Below are 15,930 nucleotides of genomic sequence, written 5' to 3'. Positions count from 1 at the left end.
ATCCGCCAGTTCTCTGGGCAACCGTTTGAGTGTGCAGCTAATTAGTACAGGGGTCAATAATCACTCTATACAATACACCATCCTTACTTTGTAATTTGGGCCTCTGGCAAAGCAACTGCTGCACAGTTCTTGAAGGAGCTGTAATAAGTATCATTCTTCTCAGTAGGATGGAGACTTTGGCTGGCATAAGCAATGACACCTTCATAACCATCTTGTACTTGAGACAAGACTACACCCAATGCTTGGTTGCTGGCATCTGTGTATAAGATGACAGGCAAAGAAAAATCAGCATACACTAAAGTAGGAGCTTGGGTAAGCCATAACTTTAACTGGTCAAAGGCATGCTGACAAGCTGGCATGCAACTGATTTGCAAATGGGAACTTTTCTGGTCTAAAGGTATTCCTACCAATAGGGCATTCAAAGGCTGTGCCATCTTAGCAAACCCAGAAATGAAGCACCTACAGTAGCCAGCAAGGCCCAAAAAGGTTCTTTCACAGTCGCAGGGACAGACAAATCTTGTACAGCTGCAGCCTTCTCTGTGTTGGGACATACGCCACATCCATCCACCACATGTCCCAAGAATTTCACCTGTTGCTGGAACAATTTACACTTGTCTTGTCGTAGCTTCAACCCATACTGAAGGTGCTCAAGAACTTGCTCTAGGTGCTGTAAATGCATGGTGAAAATCAGCAGAATAGACAAAAATGTCATCCAGATATATCAACAAAAATTGACCCCTCAGGCAATTTTGCATTAATCTCTGGAATGTGGCGGGAGCATTGGCGAGGCCAAAGGGCATCCTTCAGAATTCAGATAGCCCAAATATGGCAAATGCAATCTTTGGCTGATTATCTGGGTGCACACCCACCTGCCAGTAACCACAAGCCAGATTAAATGTACTGAACCATTCAGCCTGTGTTAATGTTGTCAGTGTCTCCTCAATTCTAGGAAGGGGAAATGCATCCTTATGTGTCACAGCATTAAATGTTCGATAATCCACACAAAATCTTCTACTTCCGATCTTTTTTCTTCTTCTTTTCTTTCTAACCATGGCCCACAAAGCCATCCTTCTCTATATGACCAGCAATCCGTTGACAGGTCACAAAAGTCTGCTGCCTCACTTTCTGTTGACTAGGATTAGGGGGTCAACAGAACCGCAGGGGGAACTCCAACCGCTGCTGCTCCTGTTTCTGAAAAAGCATATCTCAACATGTAGACAAGGACATTCACAAGGATATTCATGCCAATAATCAAGGAATGAATCGCCCACTCATCTTTAACAATGCCAGCACTCTGATCTGGAATCTTGACTTCTGCAATTTTAAAATTCAGCACAGGATAACCAACAGAGGGGATCTCAATTCCATTTGCAGCTTTTAAATATAGGAACCTTGCCCAACAGGAAATATTTCCTCAATGTGCTCTGTCGCATCAAAGTCACTTGACAACCAGTATCTAAAATTTCAAAGCATTTCACATTCTCAATAAATATTAAGAATGTGAAATGCCTTGAACTTTTACGTACTTTTTTGTGGGCAGTTGCCAACAAAAGTTTGAGTGGTCCGATCAGCTTCCAATTCATCCACAGGCCCCGCCACCTGAACCTCTGCAGTAGGGCAAACTAGTTTAAAGGTGGCCCTGTTGCAGCAGCTCCCCTACAGTTCCTAGTTAGGTGGCCCAGCTGGTTATAGCGATGACAGATAGGCTTACCATCAGCATCCGACATATTCAGTGTGGACTGGACCTTCCTTCAACTGTTGGTGGTCATAGTGGCGCAGCACCTGAGCAGATGGCACAGTAGGACTAGATTCCTGCCGTAATAGCTTCAATCCTCTGATTACCTATTCAGTCAGTTCTCGCACTTGACCCCACATCTCTTCCAACAACTCTTGCTTCAGTTCAGCTCTCCAATCAGTCTGCTAGGGGTGAGAGTGAGGCACACTAGATTCATGGATCATAGCACAAGAGGTTTCATACCTGTTAGGCCCATACTCCACTTCTAACAGCAAAGCTACTCTTTGCAAAGTTTGTTCTGGGTGTTTTCCAGGCAAAAGTTTGCAAAGCTCGTCTGAAGGATCCATCTTCTAGCTCCAACAGCTCGTCCTTTAACTGGGCTTCTCTAGGGGTTCTCTCTGAGCTCCACCTCTGCAGTCTACAGAACAGTTCCTTTAATTGCAATACAAAATCTTTAAAAGATTTTCCTGATCTCCACCTACAACCAAGAAACTGGATCCTAAGAACAGGTAGGGGCACCTCAGCTGCATATAAACCATCCAATTATTGGAAATTTTTTACTGCAGTATCCTGATCCCCAACATCTAAAACATTAATTTCCCTCTTAGCTTCCCCAGCTAAAGCACCCATTAAAATCTACACTTTCCTAGCTCCAGCTATATCTTGACCCTCCAATAAGCCTTGTATTTGTTACTTCCAATCAGAATAATATCAAATCACCATCTGTCCCTTTTAACTTAGGCACCCCAGGGGCACCAGGAAAACCTGCCATCATCATACTGAAAATAAAAAATCACTATCCTTCGAGAACTGGACACTGTTTTAATCCCCAACTCCTGCCATCTACGCCAAATTTTTGTTGAGGGGAAGTGAGAATAGGGACAGTTAGGGAGAGAAAAAAGGGGAAGTGGTAATATTTAATATACTAAATACAACCCCATTTCCAAAAAAGTTGGGATGCTGTGCAGAATAAAAATAGAATGCATTGATATATTGATATTGATATGGAAATTATGTAAACCATATTTTTTAAAGGGAAATACTACAAAGACAACATAACAAATGTTGAAACTGAGAAAGTTTATTGTAATTATATGCCCATTTTGAATTTGATGCCAACAACACATTCCAAGAAAGTTGTGACGGGGGGCATGTTTACCGCTGTGTTTCATCACCTCTTCTTTTAACAACACAATGTAAGCGTTTGGGAACTGAGGAGACCAACTTGTTTCCCCATTCTTGTTTGATATAGGATTTCAGCTGCTCAACAGTTCAGGGTCTCATTTGTCATATTTTTCATTTCATAATGCCCTAAATGTTTTCAGTGGGTGACAGGTCTGGACTGCAGGCAGGTCAGTTTAGCACCTGAGCTCTTTTAAAAAATGTTTTAAAAGTAAGTAAAAAAAAAAAAGTTTTAAAAGTAATGCTGTTGTGATACATGCAGAATGTAGTTTGATATTGTCTTGCTAAAATAACCAAGGCCTTCTCTGAAAAAAGACATAATCTGGATGGCAGCATATGTTGCCAAAACATGTATATATTGTTCAGCATTAATGGTGCCTTCACAGATGTGCATGAACACCATACATGCCATGTGCACTAATGTACCCCTATACCATCATGAATACTGGCTTTTGAACTGTGCAGTAGTAACAAGCTGAGTGGTCTTTAGCCCAGAGGATGCAGAACGAAATTCAAATGTTGATTTGTAAGACCACAGGACACTTCTCCACTTCCTCTCAGTACATTTTAAACAAGCTTGGGCCCAGAAAAGGTGGCAGCATTTCTGGATCATGTTTAAATGTGGTTTTGTCTTTGCGTTTTAGAGTTTTAACTTTAGCATTTCTGGATGCAATGATGAACTGTTTTCGCAGACAGTGGTTTTCAGAAGTGTCCCTGAGCCAATGCAGTGATTTCCACTACAGAATCATGTCTATTTTTAATGCAGTGCCGCCTGAGGGCCCAAAGATCATGGCCAGCAAATACTGGTTTTTGGCCTTGTCCCTTACATACAGAGATTTCCCCAGACTCTCTGAATCTTTTAATGATATTAGGTACTGTAGATGATGAAAAGCAAAAGTTCTTTGCTATTTTATGTTGAGGAACATTATTCTCAAATTAGTTGCACTATTTGCTCGCACAGTCTGTCACAGAATGGTGAACCCCTCCTCATCTTTATTTCTGAAAGACTCAGCCTCTCTGGGATGCTTTTTTTTACCCACTCATGTTACTGACTTGTTGCCAATTGACCAATCTGTGTTTTTTTAGCAATACACAACATTACCAGCCATTTGTACTATTTTCAATGAAATATAGGATTTAAATGATTTGCACATCATTGCATTTTGTTTTTATTTACATTTTGCACAGCATCCCAACTTTTCTGGGAATGGGGTTGTAAATAAAATAAGGCTGAGCACCCAACTACTGGAGCGTTAAATCATGACACCCCAAGAAAATATTTCCTTACACCACCAACCCAATACCAAAAGTATAAAAATTGGGGGAAAACAGTTTTAGTCCAGTTACTCAACAGGAGGCAAAGGCTGACTCAAAAAGGTTTACGCCACTCTTACATTAAAATTATTTGAAAAGGAGAAACAAGAGAAATATAAAGACAAACAAACAATAAAACATCCTTAAAGCAGCTGTCTGGATTACACAGGGAGCAGTAGCGATCTGTCCTTCACGGATCACAGCACAGGTACATACACCTGTCCAAAGGACAAGGAATAGAACTGGCAGTAACCAGTTCTTTAACTTTGGAATTAGCCCCAACCTATAACTTCGCAGAGCAATCACTAAAAGATAAAATAAGCATAGATTCCATTTCAATAGCAGTAGCTTTAATTAATGAGGAATGTCCAGTGTCCTCTCTTCACTCTCGTAACCGCCACCCGGAGCCTGCAGCAACTCGCCAGTGGTGTGTGGCCTGGTCCTCGGCCCTCGTCTCGTCACGTTCACTGCCATTGCTGTCGTCACCATGTGCTTGCACTTTCATCAAGACTCTTGCAGCACCGCATTCAGCTGCTCTCTCCCTTTACAAACAGGCCCCTTTCGTTGCATGTGGCAGCTCTCAACTTTACTTGCGTGCTCTCCACACCCGCAATCCCGGGGGTCAACCGATTTCTGCTTCCACTCTGCATCACACTCCTGGAACCCGCTCCCCAGTTGCCGCCTCACACATGCCGGAGTCCCCATTTTAAATGACAGTCCCCAAAAATAATCCCAAATATCACTCAAAGTCACAATTAAAACACACTTCACAGCAGTCCATCGATAAGATACAGAAACAGAAAAAAAGGAAAAACCCAAACCAGTGTTTAACCCATCTAACATCTCATAACATAGCAGGATAAATGTATCTTGCCAGGCTTTTAATTTTTGTTAGATTAAATCTCCTAAATATTGACAGATCTCTTTGTAACCAAACACCAAGCCTACATCTGCATTCATCCAATTTAATCAATGTATTCATCTGTTTACTTAATATACTATAACTTTGTTACATAAATACCCAAATACTTAACTATGGATTTAATGGGAACACCCTGAACTTCTTTAAACCTCTTCTGATTTCAAAGCATTGTGAAGGTCAATGTGGTCAAGAAATACAACTATTCATATTTCAATGATATTGCTAAATTTCTCACCACAACCAGAATGTCTAAGTGCTGCAAACATAAACTGATGCTCTGCTGTGTCAAAAGCTTTATGAAAATGAAGGAACATAATAACACCATCATATACAATCTCATCTCTGTAATCAAAGAGATCTTATGTTGTATGTAAACTAATGTTGTTCTGTAATGATCGATTTCTCATATAACCAGATTGTGTCTTACTAATTATTTGCGACGGTCTCTTCTTTAGGTGGGAATCACAGATATGAGTCATTATTTTATGGTCTGTATTTAAATCTGCATTTTATTTCCACACAGACATGTTAGGATGGAATGGTACAAACACATTATTTAAAATATACATGTAGTGACATATTCTTATGATCATAATTCAGACACTCACTACCTGTATAAATGTTCATTCTAAGCAGCATGAACTTTAACTGTGCTGTTCCACTGTTACTGACGTCTTCACTGGTAAGATCCTCAGAGGATCAACAGAACGATTCCAGAAAAGTGGTAAAACTCTCTCAGTGAAAGTGTGTGTTATAGTGTGCAGGTGTGTGTTGGTTAGAAGATCAGTGAAGGTCACTTTCCCCCTGTCCCAGTCCAGCTGCACTCTGACCCTCTGCAGCTTCTCTTTAGGTGTGAGGGAGTGACGGAACTGTCCAGAGCAGCGTATCCAGTATTTATCAGTGCTTTTTTTGTAGTTCAGGCACCACAATAAACCCCAGAAAGAGATTCCTTTTCTTGTTACAGACTCTGTTGTCACACCCAGTAACCAGTCATCACTGTCTCCAACCTGGATGTCCCAGCAGTGTGTCCCTGAGTTAAAACCCTCAGAACCCAGAACACACGCACACATATCAAATCTCTCTGGATTATCAGGAGGTGATGGTCTCTGTTTCCTGTATTCTACAGCAGTGAGATCATCAGACAGGTGGAGGTGTGGATGTGCAGTGTTGGGGTCCAGAGTAACAGGGGCTGAGGAGAGAGAACACAATGAAACATCATGTTTTTCTCTCATTTCTGTAAATGTTTTACTCTACAGACTATTTTCTTTACTGTGAGTAAAACAGCTTTAGAGGTCGATTCCAGAATACAGATCAACTTTAATCCTGGACTAAATGTTGATGTTCAGTTCAGTGCAGCACTAAAGTGTATGTTCAGTAGTGAATGGTGTATTACAGTCAGTGTTGGAAAGTTTAATTTAAAAATGTATTCCGTTACAGATTAATGATCACCTGTTAAAGAATGTATTTGTAACCTAATCCAAATAATTATTATATTAACGTAATTGATTAATTTCCACTTGAAAATGTGGAAAACATGTAATCAGTTCAGAAATCAAGACACAGCTTCCCCAGAAAAGAGTGATTTTAATGGGTAAAATAAAAAAAATGGGTACACTGAGACTGTGTTGCCCCGGCCTCCTCTTACGCCACCTCCAGCCACTAGGGGGACACAGAGCAGCAAGACGAGCTGATTAGGGCTGATAGGTGCTGTTGATCACCATCTTAAAGGAGAGCTCACAACTTAAATTAATGTATAAAATTAACATTAAATGTTTCCATTTTATCATTAAGACAGAAATAAATATAAAACTCAATTTAAATTTAAAAATAATATTTTAGTGTTGTACTTGGATTAATAACACGATTGCAAAGTGTAGAAATTATGTGACAAACTATACTTAAACGTACAAAAATACAGAAAAAAAAAACACTTTTAAGCATTTACATTTTAGTTTGATTTATCTGAGTGTGTCTAAACACTGATTCTTCTTTCTTTCACTGGAGTATATTTTATCTCCTTTACATTTTATCTGAGTGAGATTTCTGCACAGTACAGTATTCATACTTTCACTTAAGTACAGTTTCAGGGTCCTTTTTACACCCTGAATAAAGAGAACATGTTACTAATAGTTTATAAACAGTGTCTCATCAGTGCAGAAGCAGACTGTGTGTGAGAGATCAACCCTAAGAGAAACAGAACTTACTGTACTGGAGAATCTCCTGCATGTTCTCCCACACTCTGAACTTCAGGTTGGAAAGGTGTTTCACAACATTGATTAGAGCTCCTGATGTCTTCTCTGGATCCTTTGGTTTGAGCTGAGCTCTGAAAATAGAAGATTGTGTCAAATATATCACTGTAGAAACTTTACAGCCTGTAATTTATTTGACTAAATATCAATATTTTATGACATTTATTGTCTGGAGTCAATAATTCTGTTGTTTCTGTTAAATAAATATTTCTGCTACTGTTCTCATCACTACAACTTTAACACACAATCCTTATTCACCTTCATTTCATTATACTACACTCATATTTACAATAAATACAATATACTGTAGATTTAAATGTATTAATGACTTTAACATTAGATAAAATGTGTGATCTGACATTTACTCACTGTTTCTCTGTAGACTTGAAGTTCTGAGAGGGAAACAAAAAGAACATTGTAGTTAAAAGTGAAGAGACTTTTCAGGTGTTTTTCATATTAAAAAAAAAATATATATATATTACAGTAAAATCACCAAGAACAAAATCAGAGCCAAACTAACACAACAAGCAGCAGGTTTGTGGATGATGAGGCGGCAGAGCCGGAATGTTCAGAGTATCCAGGAGAGGCTCCACTGATGTTCATCTACAGAGTCAGAAGATCTGCTCATTTCTTTAGTCTTAATTTACAAAATAAGTAAATAAATAAATATTTTTGACTCTTCAAGGCGCGTCCCTTCCCAATGGAGCTCACTACTCCACACTACTTTGTGTTTGTGGGCTCTGTGTGCGTTAACAAAAGTGTAAGTCAAACTGTAATAATCATTTATATGGCTTTTTGTGTTGTTTACTGAGAAATGTGCTGACTCTGCTAATCAATGGTTATTAACATGATATTGCTAATCAAATCAAATCACGTTTACACAGGTGCAAGGTGAGTGAAAATCTTAGATGTGTAGCCCCCTTGTAGAATTAGAAGAAGAAAAAAGAAATATATATACACTGACTCTAAATCTATAAACATACACACAATATACACTACTGTTGCACTATTTCCAATGCACAGTTGTTCAGTAATAAGTTATGAAATAAAACTATGATATGTACTGTTGTACACATTTCCGTATGTGCAGTTAGTGAGTCTGAGGTGGATAAATAAATGAGATACACAGGTACACATGGGATAGAATATTGATATAGAAATCTTCCAGATTATACAAGATATTGATAGAAGATGTACAAGATATCAATCTATATGTGTAAATATAGTTTGCTAGATTGAAGGTGCAGTAAGTCTGTTGAGAAGTGGATGAGGTGTACGTTGTCCATGGAGACCATCATGATGATGATTCAGAGGTGCAGTGACAGGTGTATAGACCAATACACCAGCACTACTGGCTATTCAGCAGCCTGATGGCCCAGGGGAAGAAACTGTCTCGGAACCGGCTGGTTCTGGACTTTATGCCTCTGTACCTGCCATGGAGACGGAGACGGGGTTAAATCAACGGTAGTGGGGACGGGGACTCTTTCCACGAGCGCGGTGTGATTTGCCTCAAAACGGGCGTAGAAAGTGTTCAGCTCATCTGGAAGCGCAGCGCTGATGTTATTCACAGAACGAGTTTCCCTCTTAAAGTCCATTATTGTGTTTATATCCTCCCACAGGCTTCTCGTGTTGGTGGTGTTGAACTGAGAGCCCTGTACTCGCGTTTGGCTGCTCTTATGGTCTTACGGAGAGCATAGCTGGCTTTTTTATACTCATCCATGTTTCCTGATTTAAAAACAGCGGTAGGTGCATTCAGAGCTGCACAGTTGAGCCATGGTTTCTGATTGGGGTACCCGGTAACTGAGTCTGCATATTCGTTGATGTTATTGTTTGATGCTTCGCGGAACAGTCCTGAAGCGCTGAAACCGATTGGTCAAACCAGCGGTGGACCTCTCTGATGGCGGGCAGTACCCTTTTCTTCTGCCTATAGGTGGGCAGGAGCAGAATCGAGAGATTATCCGATTTACCAAACAGAGGTCAGGGGAGGGCTTTGTACGTGTCATGTAAGGGGGAGTAGCAGTGATCCAGCGTGCGTAATTTTCGTGTGCTGCATGAAATGCGTTGGAAGTACTTTGGAGAGACTTCCCTAAAGTTCACTTTGTTAAAGTCCCCAACAAAAATGGAGGCGGCCTCCGGGAGCGCGGTCTCCTGCTTGTTAACAGCCCTGTACGGTTTCCCGAGCGCCAGGTCTGTATCAGCCTGTGGTGGGATGTACACGGCAGTGACAATGACCCCTGAAATCTTTCTAGGCAGCCACATCGGTCTGCATGAGATGATTAGATATTCCAGGTCTGGGGAGTAGAAAGACTTGATGAAGTGTACATTCCTCTGATCACACCAAGCATTGTTGATCATAAAAATACACCTCCCCCTTTGCTCTTCCTGGAGAGGTCCTTTGTTCTGTCCGTGCGGTGCACAGAGAAGCCCCCAGGCTCAATGGCCTCGTTGGGAATCTCCGCTGATAGCCAGGTCTCTGTGAGGCAGATTATACAGCAGTCCCATGTCTCTCGCTGGAAAGATGTTGATGCCCTGATTTTGGCGGCGGTTAGCATGACGTCTCAGCCTGACCCCGGCTTTCCTGGCCCCTTTTCCAGGGTCTGTGGCGTTTCCTCAGCCGGTCGGCCCAGATGAATGGGGCCTCTTTGAGGTTCTGGATCTGTGTTCAGGAACTCAAAGTCTGGTTTTCGGTGAGTGATCGTTGATCTGATTTCCAAAAGTGTTTGTCTGTCGTAAACGAAGGTGCTGGCAAAATTAAGTGCAAAAGTAGTTAAAAATAAAAACAAAATTAACAAAAAACAAACAGGAGTGAATGGAGCTCGCAACACGGCAGCATGCTCGGCGCCATCTTGGAATCGTCAACACTAATTCTACTTCGGCTCTTCCTGAATTTGCTAACAGTTGTACAGATTACAGTGTCAGTTATTTGGTTTATGTTTGTTTTTGCTACAGTTTAAGTTCCTTTTCTGGGAGACACTGTTCACATCTGAGTCTTACTACATTAGCAATATGCTGGCAGACAAGCTAGTCTTCAGTTAATGACTCAGTTTGCCAAGTGTGTTATCACTGCGTGTGCTTAGAGCGCCCTCTGTTGGAATCTGCACTGTAGTACCAGATTCACCTTTGACTTTATATCTCAGCATTGATTATTAATAGAACTAGTAAAAGAATTTTGATTTTTTTTTATTAATGTTTAGCAAGGTATAATTTACACATTTGAGGAAATAGCATGTTATGTACCCAAGAGATATGTTTGATTTCCAATTCATAAATACCACACACACACCTCTACACACCCAAGCACACATTCAAAATCTGTTTCTTTTTGATAAGCATTTTGTGGAGAAGACTATCAAAGCTTCCTATTAACTCAACCTGAGACCAGCCATCTGGGCGGATCTATGGGTGGGCAAAAAATAGCATCTTATCATCCTAATTATGCAAATCCTGAAAAATTATGCCGAATTATATTAAGAACAAAGTTTCGAAGTGGGCAAGAACATTGTGAAAACACTGAATCTATTAAGTGGTGTGTTATTCATTCACTTGGACACAAGAATTTGATATGCCCCTTGTGTGCACAGGCCACTTTCCAGCTCTAAATTACACAGCACTGCAGTGCAGTCAGCTGAGGAGAGAGTGTGTCCGAATGGAAACAGTAGGATTTTATCATTGACTTCAAATATATTTTTGAATTGTTGATGTGGCTTTTAATTTTGGTTTTACAGATCTCTCCCCATTTAAAGAAATAGGAGTCTGGTCTTGTATGACTGGAAATAACTGCACAGGGACGTTGTAAAGATAACCGTCGACTGGACGACTTTCCTGTAAGGACTGTGTGTCATTAGGTATGTAGCTACTTTCTCGGCAACCCCAATTCCAGTAAAGTTGGGACACTGTGTAAAGTGTAAATAAAAACAGTATGCTATGATTTGCAAATCTCATAGACCCATATTTTATTCACAAAAGAACACAGAACACATATCAGATGTGGAAAGTTACCATTACCATTTCATGAAAAATATTAACTCACTTAGAACTTGATGGCAGCAACGCATCTCAGAAAAGTTGGGACAGGGCCGTGTCTACCATTGTGTAGCATCCCCTCTTCTTTTAACAACAGTCTGTAAATGTCTGGGAAGTGAGTAGACCGTTTCTGGATCATGTTGATATATGGCTTCTTTGCATGATACAGCTTTAACTTGTATTTGTGGATTGCACAGTGAACTGATTTCACAGACAGTGATTTCTGGAAGTGGTCATGAGCCCATGCAGTGATTTCCAGTACAGAATCGTGCCTGTTTTCTATTGACCATCGGCCTTGCCCCTTGTGTACAGGGATTTCACCAGATTCTCTGAATCTTTTGATGATATTATGTACTGTAGATGGTAGAATATCTAGTCTTCACAATTTTATTTTGAGGAACATTTTTCTGAAATTGTTCCACAATTTTTAGATGCAGTTTTTCACAGATTAGTGAACCTCTGCCCATCTTTGCTTCTGAGAGACTCTGCCTCTCTAAAATGCTCTTTTTTAAAACACGGTCATGTGAGTTAGTTGCAAATTGCTTCTCCATCTGTTTTTATTAATACCACTTACTTTTCCAGCCTTTTGTTACCCCTGCCCCAACTTTTTTGAGATGCGTTGCTACCATCAACTTCTAAAAGAGTTAATATTTTTCATGAAATGGCAAAATGTCTCACTTTCGACATCTGACATGTGTTCTATGTTCTATTGTGAATAAAATATGGGTCTATGCGATTTGCAAATCATAGCATACTGTTTTTATTTACATTTATTTACATTTACACAGCGTCCCAACTTTTTTGGAATTGGGGTGAAATGATATTTACATTGGAGTTGCATTCATTACTTGCACTTGTTCTGAACAGCAGTTAAATTCTTCTCAAGACTTAATTTCAGCCCTCCAGTCACTGCTTAGCAACCACTGCTATCAAGCTTTCTGTTCTTTTAGTAGTGCACCCATGTATTGTGCATTTTAATCAGCTTTGGTCAAAAGATGTACCTGGTGGGGGGCGTTAACAGTGAGACTGCAGCAGAGTAGAGACAGGGGGAGATTTAATACACTGGCTTACTTAATGACCACTTGTGGCCCCAGGGCCCCCAAGCAGGTTAATGTGCCCCTGAGTAGAGCATGTCATTTCCAAAACCAAAAACAAATTTACAAAATATGAGCTTGTTTCAAAAGTCTTTGGTTTGCAAACTTTTTACCAAATGCTCTTTTACTGCAAAAGCTGAAATGGTTGTGTCAAAATATCAATGCAAAATCTACCTCTGCATATAAACTCATGAGAGGTAAGATAAAAACAGTCCATAAACATTTTTTTCATGTCCGCAGTGGCAGTATGCTTTAGCTTAGGATGCTTGTGGGGTTCATTAGCTTACTGTGTTTTCCTCAATATCTGACTTGAACGTAGTTACGATGTCTTCACTGTGCAAACGCTGTGCTTGTGGTAAATGGATACATGCTTTATAATGGTGTTGCGGTGTCAGACAAGGTATATGTTAAATAGCATTCTCGTTCATGTAAATAGTCTAGCTATCATTAGCAGGAGTGTTGGTAAAAAATACATTGATGACTGCACTGTTGTGAGGCTGTAGCCCACACACATTTTCACAGGCTTACTCAAAATGTTATTTCTGTTTATGCTACTGGGCTAGAAAAAAAAAAATCTTTTGGTTCTGATAAAAGTCTGTGTAATGTAGAGTATTGTAGTGAACCACCACAGGCTGGCACTGGCCTCTAGAAGCCTATGAGGCATGAGCATTCTGATAGTCATACCCAGAGGATCATGGGAGGCGCATGCCCTCTGGAGAAGGGACCGTATATGTTGTTTACGTTGCTGTTCATCAGTTAAAAGTCTGTGGTATGTGTTTACTGTGTCGTTCTGTGTTGGAGTGTAGGTTTTGTGTGTGGGAGGGGGGTCACATACAAGGTGAAGGGTATGATTAATGGTGTGATCTCCCAATGTGTTTAGCGCTTTTTGTATGTGCCTTTTCTGCTGGTGTGTTAATAAAAGAGCATATCACAGCAGAATCATGGCCTCCTCTGTGTCTTACTCGATGCCAATGCTACACTGACCTATTACATCTACTAGAGAATAAGAATCAGGATTCACTGATATATTTGATGCTGTTGAATCTAAGTACAAATGTTATATTTGAAACACAGTATATCAGAATACATAAAACTAAGCATGTTGGCTTCTGTTGCATCTGTTAAAAGTTTGGTGAGTGGTCAGGGGTTGTATGGATAGCTCACTACATAAATCTATACCAAATAGATTTTGGTACTGTGTGAATATGTCACCCTGACAACTTCCTGCCACAAATTTCTATATGCTTCACCTCTAGCCATCATCTGTCTTTCTGATGAAGAGGTTTCAGTTGTTGTCTATCTTACTAGCAACATATGCATACAGTACCCAACACTGACATTCTCACATGGTGGATTGCTCTGATTGTAAAGATCTTCATAGTGATCCTCCCCAACCACACTAAAACATTTAACTCACCTTTTCTTTTCTAAAACAATCATAATGTTATGGAAAGAGATTTGTTGTATGTGTAAGTGACAGAAAGAAGGAAAGAACGAAAGTGATTCTTACCTGTAAGAACAGAACGTCCTCAGCCTCCATTTCCTTCTCTATGTGTCTGATTGTGTCTGAAAGAGATGATATTTCTCCATTCATCTCCTCAATCTTCCTCCTCATCATCTGACTCTTCTGCTCCTCTTCCTCCTTCAGTGCAGCTATCCTTGCTGCTTCTTCATCTCTTAGAAACTGGTGAAGCTTCTCAAACTCCTCCTTTATCTGCCTCTCTGTGTGCTGGGCCTGCGTCTGGAATGAGAGACCATTAGGAAACACAAACTCTAACAGATGATCTGCAAGCGTCTACCACCTAGAAAAGAACTTCACTGTCATGCAAAAACCTTATATCTCCACTTTTGTCTTTTTTTTTTTTACTTTTTTGCATAATTTGAAAACAATGGTTACCCTTTACATTGTGATAAAATTTCATGATGAATGGATCAAAAGAAATGGTCAAAAATGACTCGGAACAAAACCTTGTTACATCGAATTCCATTACAGTGTAAGAATGTTTTTTACTTTTCCTATAAAGTGACCATTTTCGAGATATGAGGTTTTGTTCCAACAATGATGATAAGTGGACACTCATCAGAAACATGATCTTAACATGTTTCACAATTCAAGATGATGTTTCACCTTAATGTGAGCTGCTGTTTGGTCATAGTCTTGCTTAGCTTCCTCTAAGACTTTCAGATTCTTCTGTAGAGGCTCCAAAGCAGACTTGAGGTTATTCTGTAATTAAACAACAGTTCAGATTAGTGCATTCTCCACCTTTTACAATATCTGATCAGTTAGACTATTTAAATGTAACAGTTGTCCTACAGACTACAGTTGGAGAGAGAATCATAGCAGTTTTACTATCTGCCTAAAAATCAGATTTTTTTTCAGTTTTGTACAGTAACATTTTTGTATTGTAAGTTTACATTTTACATTGACAGTCATAATGAATTCAGCAACTGTGCATTTTTTTGACTGGTATTTCTCTCGTGCTATTTGCTGTTTTGCCTGAAACCACACTCAATGACTGACCTCACCTTCAATATACATAGCAAGTTAATCTGGTACTGAGAAACATTTTATACATTTTGGCTGAGTTACATTTTAGATGCTAGAACGAGTTTCTTACCTTAAAGTCAGATACAGCTTCATCTGTTGGACAGAATTTGTGATTTTTGTGTGTCTTTGAAGTCTGACACACCACACACACAGGCTGTTTATCATCCAGACAGAAGAGTTTGAGTTTCTCATTGTGCAGAATGCAGAGCACCTCAGACCCTGCTGAAGATCTCTGACTTCTGCTCTCTAGAAAAGCCTCACAAAGGTTCTTCAGTGCAAGGCTAACTGGAGGATTATCTTTAGAGGATCTTCTTCTACAAACTGGACATTCTTGAGAGGTCTTAGTTTCCCAGAACTGCTGCAGACAGGTTTTACACACACTGTGGCTGCACGACAGAACAACAGGATCTCTGAAGATATCATAGCACACAGGACACGAAAAGTCTTCTTCTGAAAGAGGGTTTCTAGCAGCCATTTCTTCCAACTGCTGCTGTGCTGTTTCTCTGTAATGGCTCCTTTAGTCCAAACTCCACTTTCTCTTCTAGGACGTCTGTAATGATCAGAGCAGCACAGTTGAGAATCAGCCACCGTAGCCCTTCAACCCACTGAGTGAGTTTTAGCTCCTTTCAGAATCACACATCAAGAAACAAACACAAACAGTCACTGTTTAAAAGCTCCTCATTGGTGTCTCTGAGTGAAGTGAATGTAGAACGAAGAAAGATCAGAGTGACAGTATGAGATTCACTTCCTCCAACAACTAGAGGAAGTGTGGAGGAGGAGGAGCTTTGAAAAAGGAGGAGTCAGTCAGATGTTCTATTCTAACTGTGTGCTTTCTACACTAGATGGCAGCAGTTCATTAATAA

General features: G+C 40.0%; 1 protein-coding gene across 1 annotated transcript; it reads right to left on the bottom strand.

Annotated features, from left to right (window-relative positions):
* Window positions 1-5,644: 5,644 nt before the first annotated feature.
* Window positions 5,645-15,828, bottom strand: LOC118801200 (nuclear factor 7, brain-like). The gene is made up of 6 exons (XM_036561376.1): window positions 15,138-15,828; window positions 14,648-14,743; window positions 14,030-14,260; window positions 7,772-7,794; window positions 7,358-7,476; window positions 5,645-6,342 (listed from the first exon to the last, which is right to left on the bottom strand). The coding sequence occupies exons 1-6, from the start codon at window positions 15,540-15,542 to the stop codon at window positions 5,798-5,800; spliced, it is 1,419 nt and encodes a 472-aa protein (XP_036417269.1). The 5' UTR covers window positions 15,543-15,828; the 3' UTR covers window positions 5,645-5,797.
* Window positions 15,829-15,930: the final 102 nt, after the last annotated feature.

The sequence above is a fragment of the Colossoma macropomum genome, unplaced genomic scaffold, assembly GCF_904425465.1.
Source record: "Colossoma macropomum unplaced genomic scaffold, Colossoma_macropomum, whole genome shotgun sequence".
Classification (NCBI taxonomy): domain Eukaryota; kingdom Metazoa; phylum Chordata; class Actinopteri; order Characiformes; family Serrasalmidae; genus Colossoma; species Colossoma macropomum.
Note: the sequence above shows the minus strand (reverse complement) of the source record. Positions and strands in the feature narration are given on the sequence as shown.